This window comes from Pollachius pollachius (genome assembly GCF_949987615.1).
Source record: "Pollachius pollachius genome assembly, chromosome: 9".
Taxonomy (NCBI): domain Eukaryota; kingdom Metazoa; phylum Chordata; class Actinopteri; order Gadiformes; family Gadidae; genus Pollachius; species Pollachius pollachius.
Window position 1 is genome coordinate 17,002,841 of NC_136942.1, and position 18,947 is coordinate 17,021,787.

The 18,947-nt window shown below is 43.1% G+C and overlaps 2 protein-coding genes and 1 long non-coding RNA gene across 3 annotated transcripts; all 3 read left to right on the forward strand.

Annotated features, from left to right (window-relative positions):
* Positions 1 to 1,829: 1,829 nt before the first annotated feature.
* Positions 1,830 to 9,952, forward strand: LOC307080210 (ovochymase-2). Its single transcript, XM_079742847.1, has 13 exons — positions 1,830 to 1,906; positions 2,081 to 2,178; positions 2,555 to 2,652; positions 3,011 to 3,201; positions 4,940 to 4,986; positions 5,351 to 5,549; positions 6,000 to 6,096; positions 6,508 to 6,641; positions 6,800 to 6,952; positions 7,179 to 7,303; positions 7,589 to 7,682; positions 8,174 to 8,305; positions 8,531 to 9,952. The coding sequence occupies exons 1-13, from the start codon at positions 1,834 to 1,836 to the stop codon at positions 8,827 to 8,829; spliced, it is 1,740 nt and encodes a 579-aa protein (XP_079598973.1). The 5' UTR covers positions 1,830 to 1,833; the 3' UTR covers positions 8,830 to 9,952.
* A 2,007-nt stretch (positions 9,953 to 11,959) lies between these two features.
* LOC307080422 lies at positions 11,960 to 13,381 on the forward strand. Its single transcript, XR_013812086.1, has 3 exons — positions 11,960 to 12,092; positions 12,588 to 12,755; positions 12,990 to 13,381. It is a non-coding gene; the product is annotated as an uncharacterized lncRNA (long non-coding RNA).
* Positions 13,382 to 14,702: 1,321 nt separating this feature from the next.
* Positions 14,703 to 18,514, forward strand: cyb5r2 (cytochrome b5 reductase 2). Its single transcript, XM_079743097.1, has 9 exons — positions 14,703 to 14,806; positions 15,064 to 15,216; positions 15,521 to 15,593; positions 15,864 to 15,970; positions 16,200 to 16,329; positions 16,471 to 16,554; positions 16,770 to 16,855; positions 17,169 to 17,268; positions 18,137 to 18,514. The coding sequence occupies exons 1-9, from the start codon at positions 14,792 to 14,794 to the stop codon at positions 18,307 to 18,309; spliced, it is 921 nt and encodes a 306-aa protein (XP_079599223.1). The 5' UTR covers positions 14,703 to 14,791; the 3' UTR covers positions 18,310 to 18,514.
* Positions 18,515 to 18,947: the final 433 nt, after the last annotated feature.

Genomic DNA, 18,947 nt, shown 5'->3' on the forward strand with positions numbered 1-18,947 from the left:
TTACTGTACCGACAGCGATATATTGTTTCACTTCTTATGACAAATGTACTTATCGTAACAAATGCACTTATTGTAAGTCGCTTTGGATAAAAGCGTCTGCTAAATGCCCTAAATGTAAATGTAAATGAAAAAAACATTAACATTTTGTTTTATCTGCATTTAAAATCAATTTCAATTTTGAGAGCTGTGACTGTGAAACAGCAAAAGCAGACTGCAGGAAATAAAACGTTTCTACCATTGAAAGGGATGAACAATAAATAACAGTATCATCTGCACAAAAATGACAGGCAGAATTGGATATTTTGTCACAAAGATTGTTTATGTATATTGAGAACAACAATGGTCCTAGTATGGAACCCTGGGGCACGCCCTTTGAAAGAGGGAGAAAGGAGGACGAAGACCCATCAAACTGGACTCATTGTGTTCGCACTGACAAATAATTTGAAAACCAGTGTACAGCCTGCCTGGATAAACCAATTTTGTGTGGTCTATCTGCCAAGGTGACATGGTCAACAGACTACAATCACGGTACCTGCCTTATCCTACCCCTTTTACTTTGCGCCTTCATTCTGGCTATTGCCTATACTCGACAATGTCTACTAGTTCAGGGTTCTGTCTGAAGCCTCCCTATATCTGAACCAACTGCAGCCAGGAAGCCCTGAAAGGAACTGAGTCACCACTGTGGTGCCTGGTGGTGCTGGCCATGCTGCCTAGCATCAACAGGAACCCGCAGGCTTACAAGGCTTTAGCTGGGCGGTGTCCCCGCTGCTATGGTGATGTTAGACAACACGTAATCTCCCAGAAGTCCCTTAAGCTTAATTGCTGGATTGCTTCTGTTAATGATGCCCACAGATGTTTACATCGGGGGATATCAGGTTTTGTTTTTCTGGGTGTGGTGTTGGGTGATCTTTCTCACCTACTGTGTGAATTATGAGAATACTTTTTAAAAAGAAAGACTGAAGACTGGGCTAATGCTCTGACATATATGGCATAAACATTTGAGCAGATAACAGACTACACACTGTGTGTTTGTGTGTGTGTGTGTGTGTGTGTTTTCTATTTGACGATCAAACTTTCCCGAATAAAATAAAACCCCTTAACTTCAAGTGGGAAGTCTGTTGAACACTAACTTTGGACTGATATATCTCTGACGTCCGTACTCACACCTCCACTAATGTTAGAGAAGTAATGTGTTGTTACTTTTCAGCATAAAGTAGCTCACAGAACACAAGGTTACACCAGTTTATCTGTATTGAACTCAAGGGCCACTCAGTTACTTTGTTTCATATCAAACTATTTTAGAATATCCATCAAGGCTAAATGTGCACTCACACTAATGCTCCCACTGTTCATCAAACACAACTGAAGGTAGGTCGCTGTGTTTTCTGCTTGTCTGATTTTGGGAAGTAACAGTGTGGAACACAGGTACTGGCATTGTTCCTGTATAATTTACAGCCTTTTGTTTAGGTGTTATACTCTACTTCCTGTTTCCCCCCCTCAAGGTTTTACTTTGTTTGTTGGCAACATGGGTCTTTGCAACATGGGTCTTTGTATTTGCCCTTGTTATCTTCATGTTCTAAATTTAATTAAATCAGATACACACATAGTACACATATTGAGGAGGAATTTGTGTGTTTTTCATGGACCATCAGTAAATGTGGGTAAAACATTGGGATAATATGTTGTTTTGACGCTAATAAGATGTCTGCCCACATTCCACGCTCCCCAGCATTCAGTTTCACTGGCTTGTTAAAGAGGCATCCTCATCCTCCCACTGCATTCGCTCACACATCCTCCTGCCATGGCCTAGTAGCAACAATGCACGCGTTTGCTATGAAGGTCTCCAGTGCTCTGATAGCCATCTGTTTCTGCCTGGACATGGGCGAAGAATATGCTACAAATACAGGTACATCATTCAATGGATAGAACTCCTGTGTGTGTGTGTGTGTGTGTGTGTGTGTGTGTGTGTGTGTGTGTGTGTGTAAAATAAAATGACAGGGACGGATGTTGTATCCGTGTCTACATAATGCATGGTGAGGTGTACCGATGAAGCTCCGTTAACTAGCAGGCTCCTACCCAGCTCTTAAATGTGGGGCTCCTGAGGGCCGGGCCCCCATGGACCAGGCCCTGAGGGTTGTCGGTGGGACAGAAGCCCGCTATGGATCACATCCCTGGCTGGTGAGTCAACCTCGCTTCTGCGCTTCTCCCTTTTCCTCGAGCTGCGTTTATTATCAACTACATCTGGTCCTTTGTTTCATTGTGTAGCATATTGAAAAAGTATAATGGTGTTGAATGCACTACAACCATACATGCTGTTCTATATGCAGTACGTGCATTTTATAACGTAGGGACATGTTCTAATCAGGTAATTGTTACGCAACACTGATGCTGATCCTTAATATTACATTTCTTTATGAATATAAAATATATAAATAATTTAACAAAAGAAAAAATGAGAGGAGGCTGAAGAACATTTCCATAGAATATCAACCAATCGCGTCGCTTCCATGACAGTCGCTTGTCATTGAGGAGTTGTGTGCTGGTCACCCCTCAGGTCTCGCTGAAGATGAAAGGATCTCATTTCTGTGGGGCGGCCGTCCTTACGGACCGCTGGCTGATGACCGCGGCACACTGCTTCACCTCCACCTCCAGGTACACTTGACCTGATCCACGCCTGGATGCACTCTCTCTCCTCATCTCATTTCAACATGATCAGAGTTCAATGTCAATGTATTCATAAACTCATCCTAGGTCATGAACTGAGACTTGTGTTACATGGAATCTCTCTCTCTCTCTCTCTCTCTCTCTCTCTCTCTCTCCAATATGTGGTGTAATTTGTTATTACACTTCAGGTTGTTTCAGCCTCAATTGAAGAAGAAGGGCAATGTAATCATAGGAAGCCAGATAGCTTTGGTTGGTTAAAAACAGGATCGTATTATGTCGATGCTCTTTGGTATCTTGTTAAAAGATGGCCAACATCTTTCCTCTCCCTCTCTGCACGCTGATAAAGAAACACCCTCACTGGCATCACAGCCGTGGTGGGAGAGTATGATCAAGGATCACATGACGAGGAGGAGCAGGCCTTCCACATCAAGAACGTATCTGTCCATGAGAGGTTCCACCACGCGGCCCCCATGAGCTACGACATCGCCCTGGTGGAGCTAGAGGGCCACATTCAGCTGGGCACGTTCCCCTTCCTCTGTGCCACACACAGTACATGTTACCAGAGAATGTTTAAGTAGACAGGCTCTGATATTACTCTTTATCGGTATTCAGTCTAGCTTTTGCAGGTTCATCAATAAAATAAAATGTCTAACATATAATATAATGTTTAATTTATCTGTGATAATAATATAGTTATAAATCCTTATTGTGGATGAAATTCATTCACTATTACTTGGATATCCTTGTCCTTTTAAATTAATCCACTGTGTTGTTTATTGCTAGTCATGTCATTTGGTTGGTTTAATTCTTATCTCTTTAACAGAACCTGTGTGGTCACCATCGGCAACCACTCTTCCTTTACAACAAAACTAGCCTATGGTGTACCGCAGGGTTCCATTTTAGGTCCTATTTTATTTTCAATACACTCCCACTCGGCCAACTTATCCAGCGGCACAAATGCTTATTTTCACTGCTATGCTGATGACACACAGATATACCTCCCACTGAGACCCAACGATCCGAGAAGCCTGGCTGCTGTTTTACACTACCTCAAAGACGTGAACTGCTGGTTGGCCCATAACTTCCTCCAACTTAACAACTCCAAATCTGAAATAATGCTGTTCAACCCGCCGACCACCATCACCAGTCCCATTGGTCTCGGTCCATTATCCAGCAATATCAAGCCCACTGCCAGAAACGTATGGTGTCATTTTAGATTCAGACTTTCATTCCTCACATTAACAAAGTTGTACAGTCCTGTTTTCTCCACATCAGAACCATTTCTAAAATACATTTTTTTTGTCACAACTCGACCTCGAAAAAGTAATTCATGCCCTCATATTCTCACATTTAGATTACTGCAACTCACTGTTAACCGGCATCAACCACAAATCACTCTCCTGCCTCCAGTTGGTTCGAAATTCAGCAGCTAGGCTTCTCACTGGTTTTAACAGACGACATCACATCACTCCTGTCTTCGCTTCTTTGCACTGGCTCCCTGTCTGTTTTAGAATCGATTTAAATATTTTATTGATCACTTTTAAGGCTCGTCAAGGTTTAGCCCCCCAAGTACATCACAGACATGCTGACCCTGTACAAGCCTCTCATAGCCTTAGATCCGCGGGTGAGGCCCTCCTTACTGTTCCAAGGTCGAGGCTCAAGACTACAGGTGATCACGCCTTCTTCACCAGGACGCCTCGGCTTTGGAACGACCTGCCTGCGGTGATAAAGCTTGCAGAATCAGTAACCTCTTTTAATTCACTTCTTAAAACACATTTTTATTGACTCGCTTTTAAATGATGCCGTCTTTTTATTCTTTCTATTCTCTTCCTAAATGTCTTCCTAAATGTCTTATGTCAAAGCACTTTGTAAACCATGGTTTTTAAAGGTGCTATATAAATAAAGATATAATTTTTTTTTTTTTTAGGAGTCCATGTCCAGCCAATCTGTTTGCCTTTACCCGAGGAGAGCTTCACATCTCCAGCCAGCTGCATGATGGCTGGTTGGGGCAGGGTGAGAGAAAGTAAGAGGTCTCAAAATAATCGCTTAATACCAATATTGCCTGATCACTTCATTTGATTTTCCCACTCTATTCTTTATTCCCCAGTACATTACTAACTTCTCATTCCTTGCACGGTGACAGGGGGCCGCGTGGCTGCGGTTCTGAGAGAGGTCCGGTTGGACCTGGTGGATCAGGCCAGGTGTAAGCATGTCCTGGACACGGTCAGGACCTCCTTGCAGTACCAGGCAGCAGGCCAGCCTCAGCCCGCCTTCACAGTGCTCTGTGCTGGGCCTGAAAGAGGAGGGAAGGATGCATGTCAGGTAGTCCAACAAAACAACACCTTGCGATGGTTAAACAAAAGGATATTATTTTGTATAATTAAGGGCCATTGTTCCTTATTAATTACTGATAGATTGACTGCTTGATTAAAAAAGACATGGTCATTCATGAGGATAGTTGCAAATTCAGACGTGCTTTGAAGGTGGTTGTTAACATTGAGGTCCACTTTGGAAATAAGGGTTCAACACGATTGCTTACCCCCTAATAAAACCAATCCAACACAAAAACACTCTTCCTATGCCTGCAGTCCTCCCTCACGGGCTCCCTCCTCCTCCTCCTCCTCCTCCTCCTCCTCCTCCTCCTCCTCCTCTTTCCACTCTCCATGGTTCTCCCTCCTGGCCCCAGGGGGACTCCGGGGGCCCCTTGGTGTGCCGTGTGCAGGGCGGCGGCCGCTGGGCGGCCGTGGGCGTGGCCTCCTGGGGGAAGGGCTGCGGACGGAGCTGGGGAAGCAACCGGAGCCGGCCGCCGGCGCACCGGGGCTCCCCCGGCGTGTTCACTGACGTCAGGCTGCTGCTGCCCTGGATCCGCCGTACGCTGAGAGCAGGCAGGTGACAGGGGGCCTCCAGGGGACAGGGGGTCTCCAGGGGACAACCTTAACCCCGTTAGGCCAAACACTGTTCCCAATGCAGTAGGAGGGGCCTGTGCAGTGTTAGCCTGAGCCTGGTGATGGGATGATGGGCAGGTTTATCTACACCACGTTGGTTCATGGGTGTCGTAGGGACTGTGTTTGTATGGGAAAAGCTCAAAGAGTCCTACTGGTTCAATGTTTTTTCACCTAATGTTTGAAAAAGAAAAAAAAAAGATGTTGGTCAAACAAGTCAAGTAAGAGTTTGTTCTTTTATCCGTTCAGAAAGCGCAATGTTGTGCAAACATTGTGGAAAGGGCCAAAACCATTTGTTTATATCTTCTGTGTGTGTGTGTGTGTGTGTGTGTGTGTGTGTGTGTGTGTGTGTGTGTGTGTGTGTGTGTGTGTGTGTGTGTGTGTGTGTCCCAGGCCTCCAGAGCTGTGGGGTGAGAGACGGGCCTGTAGCTGACAGTTCAGGGATCATCAGAAACCCTGCCCTTCCTTGTCATCACTACAGCAACAGCGAGTGGGTCACAGCCTAACCCTACCGTTATAACAAACTCAGCATAGAATCACCAAGAGGCACCTGAGGGCCTGGGTGTCTGGGATGAAGACAGACACAATGAGCTGTAATGAACACTGTACAGTTACAAAGATGTCACTTTTTAGATGAAACCTGACCAACAGGAAATGCCAGTGCTTCTGTGCCCTTCTGTTGCCAACACGAAGGGTGGAACTGGAGTATTATGGCCTGTTTTGTCTGGAAGTCAGCAGTTATATCAAGAGCGACTCAAGTAGGCCAGGACTATGAAGTAAACTGCTCATAGGTAAATCAATAGTATTAAACTAGCTGAGATAATCTCTCTCTCTCTCTCTCTCTCTCTCTCGCTCTCTCTCTCTCTCTCTCACTTTCACTCTCACTCTCAAACTCACTCAGGTTTTGCATGTGGACCATCCATGCTCCACCAGGCTACAGCATTCTGTTGGAGTTCCACCATCTTGACCTAGAGAATGACTCCCGGTGTCTCTTTGACCGACTCACTGTGTCTGTGGGTACCCACGGGCCAGTTGGTGAGGTTACACATGCACAGGAGCACATATTTATATATATATATACATACAATTCAGAACTATAAACAGTATAACATGTTTTTCCCCTCTGCATCTCTTATTGTCTTTCCTCCCCTGGGTCCCTGCTCTTCTCTCTGTGGAACTGTACTTTCCACCAGGGATATACTGTGGACGCGTCCCACTCGGCCCAGTCCTTTTGAATAACTCCCAGAGTGCAACACTCTCCTTCTCCTCTGACGTTAGCAAAACAGGAAGTGGATTTGTCATCCACCACCGTGCTGTGTTGGGACACCTTCAACCTGTTTTCAAGTGTAAGGCCCTCTCTCTCTTTTTTCTCTCTCTCTTTTTCTCTCTCTCTCTATCTCTCTCTCTTTTTTTCTCTCTCTCTATCTCTCTCTTTTAATTTCTCTTTCTCATTCCCTTCTTTCTGAGGACAGTCTCCCAGCAGTGAGTGAGTTCCCACATTGATTCATGAAGGATTTGGGTGTTCCCACACACAATAACCAGGTACATCACAGTGCTATTTTGTGCATGCAGCGTACGGTATGCTGGTTGTTGTCGACGACCAGAGTATCGTGCACAGCCCCAATTATCCAGATGACTACAGTAACAACTTCACCTTCACCTGGGTCATCTATGCTCCACAGGGTCATGTTGTCAAGGTGACTCACACCCACATGCACACATGCTGTAAGCTGTTATCACTATGGCTATCTTTAAAATATTAGGTGCAGCTATATTAATCCCAGAGGGGGATATTTATGAAGTTGAACATGGACCTTCCTTGATAATTGCAAAGTCAAGATGAAAATGTTTACTCAATCACTATATTATCTGATATTGCATTGCAGGGTATTACAAAGAAGTTGGAAACAAAGATTAAGAGTTTCCTGTAGGGTTGTGGTGCTCAAAGGCATGGAGATCATTGGTTTATTTGGCCTTCCCAGCTGGACTTTACTGACTTTGACCTGGAGGAGTCAGACGGCTGTCTCTACGATTCCCTCGTTGTCCTGGGAGATGTGGCAGGTGTGGATCGACTCGGTGAGATCAATGTGTTGCTATAGGTTACATCCCTACAATTGAATACCTCATCGCACTGTGGACAAATGAGAAACATGTTCAAACCAATCAATTTGGAAAATATGAGTGAATACGACAAATAATATCTCAGTTTTATCCGTTAAAGGTGACATATTATACCACCAGGTCTGACCAGCCATTTTGAAAATCTGCCACTTCTGACAGCATAGGTGGGCGTGTCCACCTAGATGTATGACGGATAGATGAGCAACGTTTGCTACACTCCACTTGGTAGGCAGTGTAGACTGATCAATCCAGTAAACATCCAGGTGGACACGGGCACTAGGGATGTCAGAAGAGGCAGATAAAAGAACAAGACGCCTCAACCCTGGTGGTGTAATCTGTCACCTTTGACCTCCCGCGATGATATCGTGCTCTCTCTCAGTGTGCCGTAGCAGACTCAATGCCTTGATACAATACACTTGATGAGCAGTAGAGTGTTTGCTCTGCAGCGGTGCTCTGTGGCCGCTGGGTCCCTCCCTCTGTGCTGTCCTACGACCGGGTCATGGTGCTCCAGCTCACCACAGACGCCACGCTGACACACACAGGCTTCAGGGCGTCGCTGGCCTTCATCCACCTTGCAGGTGAAGGAATCCAAGTTTGTTTTTTGTGTGCGTGTGTGGGTGTGTATGAGAGATAATGTTTTACCAAAATACCCAGGAGGAGAGTGGAACTGTACAATTGTGTGTGTGTGTGTGTGTGTGTGTGTGTGTGTGTGTTTGTTACTGTTAGTGTTAGTGTTAGTGTTACTGTTTCTGTGACTCTGCTTTTGCAACACTACCTATAGAAACTGCTCTGTTTGTCTGCAGACCTGCACAACGAGGAGAAGTCAGATACAGCGGCATGGCAACCCAACCAGACAGACCAACAGACAGACAGGCCAACAGACAGACGTGAAGACAGGCCTTCAGACGGACACAAAGACAGACCAACAGACGACATACAGACAGACCAACAGACGGACACACAGACAGGCCATGAGAAGGACGTACAGACAGGCCTTCAGACGGAGATACAGACAGACCCCGTGATCAGTGGACAGATGGACAACCGGGACGACTTGTCAGCTAGTTCCCGGATCACACAAAGATATGGCTGGTGGTTTTGAATCCTTCCTTTTTCTGTTTTTTTAAATTGGCTCCACAGCTCATTTCCTAACTTACATACGCTTACATTCTCCGTTTTCTTCTTGAACTTCCCTTTTCGCTTTCGGGAAAAAACCCCACCCCAGGGCCATTAGCACCATAACAACCAGGGAACCGCTCATTTTCCCTGGTGAACCGGTGAATCACACTGAGTCACCAGCCCATTGCTGAATCACTGCCAAAATATCAGCCCATAAACTGGCCCTCAGGCAGTATACTGTTAGTTGGCTGCTATTCAGCATCTGGCCTGCGCATGCTCATCCCAAACTAAACAATGCAATTCGCACACAGACTTTTCAGAGTGTCAGAGGCCCCCGCTGGAAAAAATCCACTTGCCGATGAGCTGCATTCCTGCATGACGCTCGTTTGCCTAGCGGCAAGTTCTGGTTCCCACCAGCCCTGTTTGGACTTGTGTGTGTGTGTGTGTGTGTGTGTGTGTGCTTCTTGCCTGTCCCGCATCCATAAAATGTATATGAGTGGCTGCTTTTGTCATTGGAACACATGGATACTCTCCATGTCTGTGTCCTGTAGACGTTGATTTACCCGTCTTCCACTCAGTGCTTATTATGTCATAGAATATTCTTTATTCATTGGAAACTATTAACCTCAAACTAGTTTTCTTTTTGTCTCTTTCCTCGCTTTTAAATCTCTCATTTTCTTTTGTATTATTGTTAGCGATGTGTGTGTATCAGTGCTTTATTTTAACCGTTCAAAGTAACATATACCAGAGACCTATTAGTGTGTCAGTGGGAAATTTGACACTGACCTTTACAACCGAGGAAACTGAAGCCAGTTAGGAGTATACAGGCAGCAGTCAGTCTCTACGCACTGGTCCCAAATGGTAATCAAAGTAATTCTCCATTCTAACTTATGGTCAAATTACTTACGCACACACACACAGACACACACACACACACAAACACACACTTGCACAAACACATGCGCAGTGACACACAAAAACAAGAAGAAAATAAAGAAAAGCGTCTTAAGCCTAGATGACTAGCCTCTGGGCTGCGGAGTCAAACAGACAGCTGGTTCTCTGAGGGTTGTTATTCAATCTGGAACTGGTCTGGAACTATTGTTCAACTTTGCGTGTGTGTGGCCGTGATTCTGTGTGTGTGTGTGTGTGTGTGTGTGTGTGTGGAGGGGGGGGGGGCATTTGTGAGTGTGTTTGTACATGCTCTGATGTTTAGAAGTATCCATGACAGAGCCTGGTAATGCAGTACGCCTCCTCACAGCCATGGCTGGGAAAGAGGCATCTGAGGATAGAGCTCTGCCCTGGATAGTGCACCTTCTCCTGGATACTGAGCTAATCTGCCCTGGGGTCTTTGTCCAGGCCCTCTGGGTCCAAGCCCCTGGTCACTGCACCGCTGGCTTGTCAGTAACCCTTACATCCCAAGCTCCTAATACACACACACACACACACACACACGCACACACACACACACACACACACACACACACACACACACACACACACACAATACATGTACAAGCATGCAAACACAAGTAAGAATCTTGCATTTATCTGTGATCTCTTCAGATGAGGCATTCCCTGTAATCATTAAAACCTAAGCCTATAAAGACCGGTTTACACCCCAGGGTGCAACAACAAGGTTTTCGGTATTAACTCCAGTTGCCATGGTACACATCCAAATGACCCAACAAAGACTATGATGATTGACATCTCTGTGTTCATACCTCTGTGAAAAGGGTGTATATCTGATAATGGGATAGGCCAACATCATGTATTCTAGCAAATGAAAAGTGTGTCGAGCCTTTTTTAAGATACTAATAAATACTAAATTCAACTTGTTTGAGTATCGTCCACATTCCGTTCCATATGATTGTTCGTGGTGTTTGTCTTTTAGCTCCACATTCTTAACCTTTTTTTTTCCCTCAAGTTTCTCTCAATCATTGTTTAAATAACCCATTCATGTGGGTGCTCTTCTTTTCTACATACACATTGTTGTGTTAGCTTTGGAAGTTGCCATTCCCTCAGTATATGGCCACATCACATTGCCCAGAGAGAGCCTTTAGCATACATTCATGTAGCTGTGTCTCTAACACACTCTAGAGACACAGACTCCGTGGCTAAGCTGGCCATGGAAACTACCGGAGCCCAAAAGCAGGTACGCGTGTCTGCCTGCAAGCACGACCAAGCCTTACAGCAACAGTTGTCTGTCTGTTTTCACTTGCTCTCTGCATGCATGAGCATGTTAATACATGCTCATTTGCCTGTTAAATGCGGAAAGATATATCTATGGGCTGTTTTTCTATTGTGCTATGCCCTCAGGGAAGCCTGGTTGCCAGGGTGATCTACACCCAACTGACCCAAGATACAATGCCTCCTCTTGGGGCTGTAATTCTGCTCTGCTCCAGCTTGCCCCTCCACTGCCTCTCAATGAGCATGCTCAGATCCTGTGCCTGCTAGAGCATCATGGGAGCCAGGACAGGTTACCTGCCCAGGTGTGCATTGTCTCAGGGTGGATTCTACCAGAAAGTAAGGATTACTCAGCAATACTTGTTTCACACTCAAAGATTTGCAGTGACAATAGCATTTGCATTTTACTGGTCTTTTTTTAAAATGTTAAACAAATTTCACCTTATGACCTGGTATGGGCACCCCCAGATACTTGAAGCTAAAGCTTGCATGAGCGGAAATGATGTGTTTAATGTCATTAAGAGGATGCCTAACCAACATACAACAGCAGACTTTTTCCCTAACGGCTAAACAAAACCATAAACACGATCCTTGAAATCTTCTACCAACTCTAAATATTGCAGTGTTATTGAGTTATTATATGATAACCTTGAAATCTTCTACAAGCTCTAAATATTGCAGTGTTATTGAGTTATTATATGATAACCTTGAAATCTTCTACAAGCTCTAAATATTGTAGTGTTATTGAGTTATTATATGATAACCTTGAAATCTTCTACAAGCTCTAAATATTGCAGTGTTATTGAGTTATTATATGATAACCTTGAAATCTTCTACAAGCTCTAAATATTGCAGTGTTATTATATTATATATTATTATATATATTATATAATTTACACATGACCTGTGCTCTCAGGTCCCCCTCAGAAGAACATCAATGCGTATTATTGCCAGACAACAGTGAAAATAAATGTTGAATGCAGAATGTGGTGGCCACCACGCTGGTGAAGCTGTGAAGTGTGTCTGTCCGGTGCGACAGTACCAGTCTCAACGTTGTGTATGGTGAGAAGTTCCTTCCTCAACTAGACGCATGACACATAGAGAGACGATAGATAAATCTTTAGTTGATTCAATTCTGTATAATGATTACTCCAGACTGTTATAGGCCAGAGCTTTAGACTGCTGGCCCCAAAGTGTGCTATAGGCTACATTTGTATTTGTAAGTAACTATACTATGGAACAGTTTCAAAGCGGCAACGATGAAATGTTTGGTATTTGCATAGTGCCTGCCCTCTGGTGAAACTTAAGGGGATAGCTTCGTGGTGGTTGCAGTCCCTATCAATAATGTAAATGGTTTGCGCCCTCTTGCGAAACCTTTTGGAAGTGTACTGTTATGAACCTGTTTTTCCTGTTTTCAAATAAGCTACATCTAACAGCTTTATTGCCGACTTCCTCCTCTTCAACAGGAAGTAGAGTCAGTAAGAAATGTAGTAAAAAATAGAAATAAAATAACAAATATAGGAAATGATTGAGCTTGTCGTCTTCTTGGCATCACAGTGGGCCTACGGTGCAGTCCTGGTGTGCCAGAGGGCGGCCTCTGGGTGGCTTTTAGCGGTGCGGCATATGTGGAAACAGCCCTGGGAGAAACATGTGGAAGCCCCAACACACCAGCTGGGTTCACCTCTCTGGCTGCACTCAGAAACTAGATAGAGGACCAGCTCAGAGGTCAGCAGCCTAACCAGACTCACTGGTGTTCTAAAACCTTTTTCAACTTCTGCTGTGTTGGTCTTTTATATTTGGCAATATTTCTGCTGTGTGGTGTATGTGTGTGTGCGTGTGTGTGTGTGTGTGTGTGTGTGTGTGTGTGTGTATGTGTGTGTGTGTGTGTGTGTGTGTGTGTGTGTGTGTGTGTGTGTGTGTGTGTGTGTGTGTGAGTGTGTGTGTGTGTGTGTGTAACAGCACTGCAGGTAGAGCACCATCCAGAGCTCAGGAGTCTGTGTCACCAACAGACCGAGGCCACCAGGGGGAGCATGGAGCTGGAGAACAATGGTGAGGGCAAAGGTTCAGACGATGAGGACAGTGAACCTGAATCCCCAGGGCTGGACTATACCAACAACTAGTCTGCAGGTCCTGATCATCAGTCATTTAATTTGAATATGTGATTTGTTCCTCAACATATTGACAACATAAAAAGCAAGGTTGTTAAAGTTGACCTATAATTAAACTACACACTGTGTAACACTGTGATAGGGATATCACATAATGAATATCAAATGAGGGTACAAAGGGTCAAAAGATTGTCCAAGCCCTGCGTTCTACTCTTCTGGTTTGGTTAGAGCAGAGAAAGGAGAAAATGGAGTTTCATGCTTATAATTGTTGTGGACAATGTCACCAGGTTATATGTTTTCCTGTTTAAAACCTGGACAAAATAAATGTGCTGCTTTTATTTATGCTTCTGTTTCCTGGTTTCATTAATAATGATTCTATTATTTCGTTGATATTATCATGCTCTCCATACTACTTGGTGATCAAGGTTATTGGAATCTAGTAAATAAAAAATGTCTGACTGTATTTCTCGTTTCTTAGCAAGGAAATATCCCTTTACTAAGTTGAATCAATCAGAATTGCATTTGATTAGAACCATACCCCTTCAGCCTGGATCAAACTGCTGAGTTGTACGTTACAAAGCCATGAACACATGCCACAGATAGAACATAAAATGTGAGATTTTACTGGAAAAAACATCAGGATAGTCTCACAGTCTCACGTTCTGAGGATACATTGTGTGCATTACAAACCCTACCAGTTTTAAGGACTACCTAGCCTATTTTCAACCATCTTTTTATCTTTACGATGTGGTTAGCATTTGCAGATGAATGCTGTGTACTTCTCCTCCATGTTGCAGCTGCACTCACATCCCCCGCTACTTTTGTCCACCGGATGGCGCTAAACTTTGCTTGGCAGGTAGCGGTGTTCATTTTCATATACTACCCACATTTCATGATAGACACACGCTTGGACACACACACACACACACCTTGTCATCTATTACTCTGAGGTCACAAAGAACAAAAGTCTAACTCATGGATCGATGAGCACATATCTTTGGCCCTAGTGTCAATGACAATTATTTTCTAGTTATTATTCTTTACTATTCTTTCTAGTACATCCAAAACCTTCACCACTTGTATTCCTTGTCCTATTGCTGTTGTGAAATAGATATGTTTAATTTATTTTGTTTATTTTTTTTAATTTAACTCAATCAGATCCAAACTCTTACAAACATAAGTATGTTTGTGTGTATTTATTTTCAGAATAAGTGATACCTGATTTTCTGAATATTTGTTTGAATAAAATCACTGTAGTAATTTATTACCGTCCCTCTGCCTGGTAAACAGAGGGTTATACAGTACCAGGGTATATTACTATTATGTAAAGCAGATGTAGGACTGTGGGGCCCGCCCACTGTCCTACTGCAACCCCCTCCTCCTCCTTCTCTCAGTGGTGTGACAGCATTCCCTTCACTCCCCCTTCTGTGTGGAATATCAGATCTCTCTTCCTATTGGTGCCTTCAACCTTCCGTTACTGACCTTTGTCTCAAGCCTCGCCCCTTGAGGCCCATGTGTACGTGAGTGAGAGGGAGTGAGGGAGGGTGCTGATTTCAAAGTGCAACCAGCGGAAAACTGCTCCTTCGTACTCTGTACTCTGATAAATCCAGTAGGAGTAAAAGACAGGGGCACTTTTACATAATCTAAACAGCTATGGATTGGAGTCTGGTAAGCATTCATTCCAATGTTGTTACATTTGAGGATATGTTGCCATTATTTAGCCTGCATAAGTAATTAATTACTATTGAACTAGATTGGTCCAGTGCGTGCCACAGCATTGACCTGCTTATTTTAAGCTGAAATGTATGTATATCATACTTGATCTGGAATAATTAAACAAATATACTTGACACTTGCCATCAAAATTGTATATACAACTTAAAAACGGAGTTTCTTTAAACAGGTGTTTTGATGTTATTTGACAGACCCACCCTGTGATAGCGGCCCTGAGCTTGGTGTCAGTGTCAGTGCTGTACCTCATCTTCAGAGGCTCAGGAGGAAACCAGAAGAAAAGGAAGCTGCTGGTGACTTTGCAGGATGCCACCATCAAATATCCACTCCGTCTTATTGATAAAGAGGTACATTGGGAACACATGCAAACATATAAAGGGTTGGCTGTATCATGGCTGTTGAACAAATGTGTGCAGAAGAGGGTTAGGGCAGCTGTGGTCATACTTCTCTGAAAGGGAAAGTGAAACTTTGAATAACTTACTTTAGATGATCACTATTGACTAGGTCACATGTCATACGATTACAAGCTTTTATTTTGAGACCTCATTGGTCTCCAAGCCACAAACTGGGCCAGGGAACTATCTCTATCAGAAATGACTTCTTTTTTTTAACATTTGAACATTCATCCTTACTTACTTTGTCATGTTTCAGGAAATTAGTCATGACACCAAGAAGTTTAGATTTGGTTTGCCGTCTCCAACCCATATCCTGGGACTGCCAATAGGTATGCGTACTGGCTATATCTCTCTTGCATCTTCACTCACTGAGTTGAACCAAAGTTAGACAACTCAGTAACTGGTACACAAGGCTTTTCTATTTTTCTCAGCCTTTTCGATATGATCGAGCCTTCATTATAGATACTTTGTGCCAAGTGATTTATCAAAAGACTCCATTATTGGACTTCTCTATGGTCTCTACTAGTTCATACTTGTACCACATTGATATACAAGGCGGTGACGGCGGCCTCTTCCCTCTCACCTCTTCGCTGCCCCAGGTCAGCACGTGTACCTCTCCGCCAAAGTCAACGGCAGTCTGACTGTGAGGGCGTACACCCCGGTCACCAGCGACGAGCACCAGGGATACGTGGACCTCGTAGTCAAGGTATGACCTCACGGTATTATTGCACAATGAAAAATAAACACTGTTTAGTCTTAGGACAATGCTATATTAAAATTAGAACAGCATCTTTGAGAAACAATTTATATTGCATCCTTTTACAAATTAACAACTTTAAAGGTTGTATGATCAGGATACAGTATCTTACAAGGAGAAAAGGCTCACGTTGGCAAATTGGATCGATATCATATGTGTGGAACGTGTCATTGTCTAGGTTTACTACAAGAACTCCCACCCAGCCTTCCCCCTGGGCGGGAAGATGTCGCAGTACCTGGACAACATGGCTGTGGGCGATGCCATTGATTTCCGAGGTCCTAGTGGCTTGCTAGTGTACAATGGGAATGGTATGTTATGGGTGCAAAGGAGACCGTACTAGACAGTACCATATTGTGGCCAGCAGATGACAGTGTATGTGTATTCTAGGATTTGTGTTGCATGCTTTGTTTATTGCAATTGCTTTGTAATTAAATCCTGCACATCTGTAGGTAAATTCTCCATCCGCCCTGACAAGAAGTCTGAACCAAAGATTAAGACTTTCAAACATATTGCCATGATAGCTGGTGGAACAGGTACATATACTTTTCTCTTGTTAATAAACATCATGTGGGCTATTTTACTAGTAATAATCGGCTTTGTTGCATTCCCAAAACTGACCACTGCAGACTGTAGTCAAGCAAATACAATTGATACGATTGGTTTTGTGAACAAAGAAATTATAACACTGTATGTTACGGTAGAATATGTTACAAACAAACCAATGGATGTGATTGTATTATTCTTACAGGTATCACTCCAATGTTGCAGCTGATTCGCAGCATCGCAGCAGACCATATGGACAACACGAAATGTTCTCTCATATTTGCTAACCAGGTCAGAATCTACAAATGTTGTTTTTTTCGATTTTAACTGAAACTAAGTGGATTATGCAGTAATGAGGAAAAACAACAGTTGTATACTTATGATCGACTTTCTTCGCTGTTTCGCCTGCCAAACACTCCCTAGGAAAATAGAAAAGCTTCAGAGCATTTCTAATACAGCGGGAGCTGCAGGGGGCGTAATTCCCCCAAAATAATGCAATTTATTGTCAACGTGACCTGGGCTTGTTTTTTGTAAATCCTTATATGACTATGATATAGACTCTGTAATAATGGCACTAACAATATTTAAATGTTTTCCTCTTTAGACTGAGAAAGATATTCTACTAAGAGAAGAGTTGGCAGAGGTGAAGGCTAACCATCCAGATACACTGGAACTGTGGTTTACTTTGGATAAACCTCCAAAAGGTAAGTTGGTGTCTGATAAAACCTCATACGAGACCAAACCTCATATGCAGCACATAAAATCAATTTATACAACTGCCGAAAACAGTTCCACAATTAATTGCAAATGTATACGTAAGTAAACTTAATGTTTACCTTGGTGTTGTACATGCAGAACGCAACTATTTATCATGATACCTCCATATTCAAAATCTCTTCAAAAAATGATGACCTAATGGCAATGAAATATGCCTGATATTAAATAGAATTGCAATTGGAGGGTGGGGCTGGTAAAGAACGAAGGCCAGGAAGCCATTCTAGGCTCTAAAACAGGGCGTAACAGCAGTTGTGTCATTGGCTCACATATTTTTCTATTATCCTTAAAGCAAATACTTGCATCAAGTATTACATCATGAGAAGCAGTTTAAACTTCAAACACATTGTGTATGATCATTAATGGCCCAATCAACTTTATATTGAAACACATAAGCTGTTAATTGTTATTAACGGTTAAGTTTATTTTTGTTTGCCCTGAAAGAAGGCATTACTTTCTGTAGAATGAAGCACTTTTTACTCGCTTTTGTACTAGTTGACACACATTCAGAATCCAAAAAAACTAAAATGTTCTATTTACTTTAGCAAAACATTTTCACTTGCTGCATGGCACAAAAACTGAATATGGATGCAAAAGTGTATAATTAAGAAGAAAGCAAAGTCAACCAAAATCATTATGTGTGTTTAGCCTTTTGATTTTGATTTAGATTGTAATTAATTGAAAAATTCTGTCTAATATGCATGGAGGCAGAGCCCTTTAATGCATATCTAAATATTGTTTAAATGTGGGGTTGCATCACTTTAATTCATGTTCTCTTCTTCATGTCTTGTCCTCCAGACTGGAGCTACAGTTCAGGATTTGTGACAAGCGACATGATCAAAGAGCACTTCCCGCCTGCGTCCAGCGATGTTCTCATCGTCCTGTGCGGTCCGCCCCCTATGATTCAGTACGCCTGTCTGCCCAATCTGGAGAAACTGGGCTACAAAACAGACAACATCTTTGCATACTAGAGTAGTCTATGATGTGACCCAGGGATGCCCGTCATCATGGCTAACAGTGTTGACAGTGAAGGACACGGCTGGGAATTAGGCCTGTGTCATCTATAGGGAAGGACTTAATGCAAACACCTGAGGATTGTGAAGTACTGGTGAATGAGCGACCATCAATGGTGGAGTCTTTTGCTGTTCATGTTTTTCACTTTTGTAGTCAACACTATGACCCCTACCAACTGTCATGGACTATGAAGTGATTGAGAAAATGCTGTACATATGTGCCTTTGAATAAAAATTAAAAAAAACAATTGAAAAAAGCTAGGGATCATTCATTTGAAGAAGCCTGGTCGACCGAAAAAGAAGATGATAACCCGGTTAGGTTAAGGGATCTGTTAACAATACATGAAGGCACAGGTTGGGGACACTTACAGAAAGCGGAACAACTATAAAACCAACATAAAACAGTATACATTTTGAAGCAACCAAAAGTTTAATGTACAACCAAATCTAGTAAATCCTCCAAAATCGTATAACCTCCTTGTAACTGACAATAATGATCTTCCCTCTTAGGCATTGATTTGTGACATTGACGAAGAAATTGTCACCATCTTCTTAAGTCAATCATATGTTAATATATGCCAAGCCACAGACTCCGG

Excerpts from the sequence above, each read along its gene's own strand:
- LOC307080210 (XM_079742847.1), top strand. The coding sequence starts at position 1,834 with ATGAAGGTCTCCAGTGCTCTGATAGCCATCTGTTTCTGCCTGGACATG. Across the intron at positions 1,907-2,080 it reads AGAATATGCTACAAATACAG|CTCTTAAATGTGGGGCTCCT; the intron begins GTACATCATTCA and ends GCTCCTACCCAG. Across the intron at positions 6,097-6,507 it reads CATCACTACAGCAACAGCGA|GTTTTGCATGTGGACCATCC; the intron begins GTGGGTCACAGC and ends AAACTCACTCAG.
- cyb5r2 (XM_079743097.1), top strand. Across the intron at positions 15,594-15,863 it reads TATCCTGGGACTGCCAATAG|GTCAGCACGTGTACCTCTCC; the intron begins GTATGCGTACTG and ends TCGCTGCCCCAG. Across the intron at positions 15,971-16,199 it reads ACGTGGACCTCGTAGTCAAG|GTTTACTACAAGAACTCCCA; the intron begins GTATGACCTCAC and ends GTCATTGTCTAG.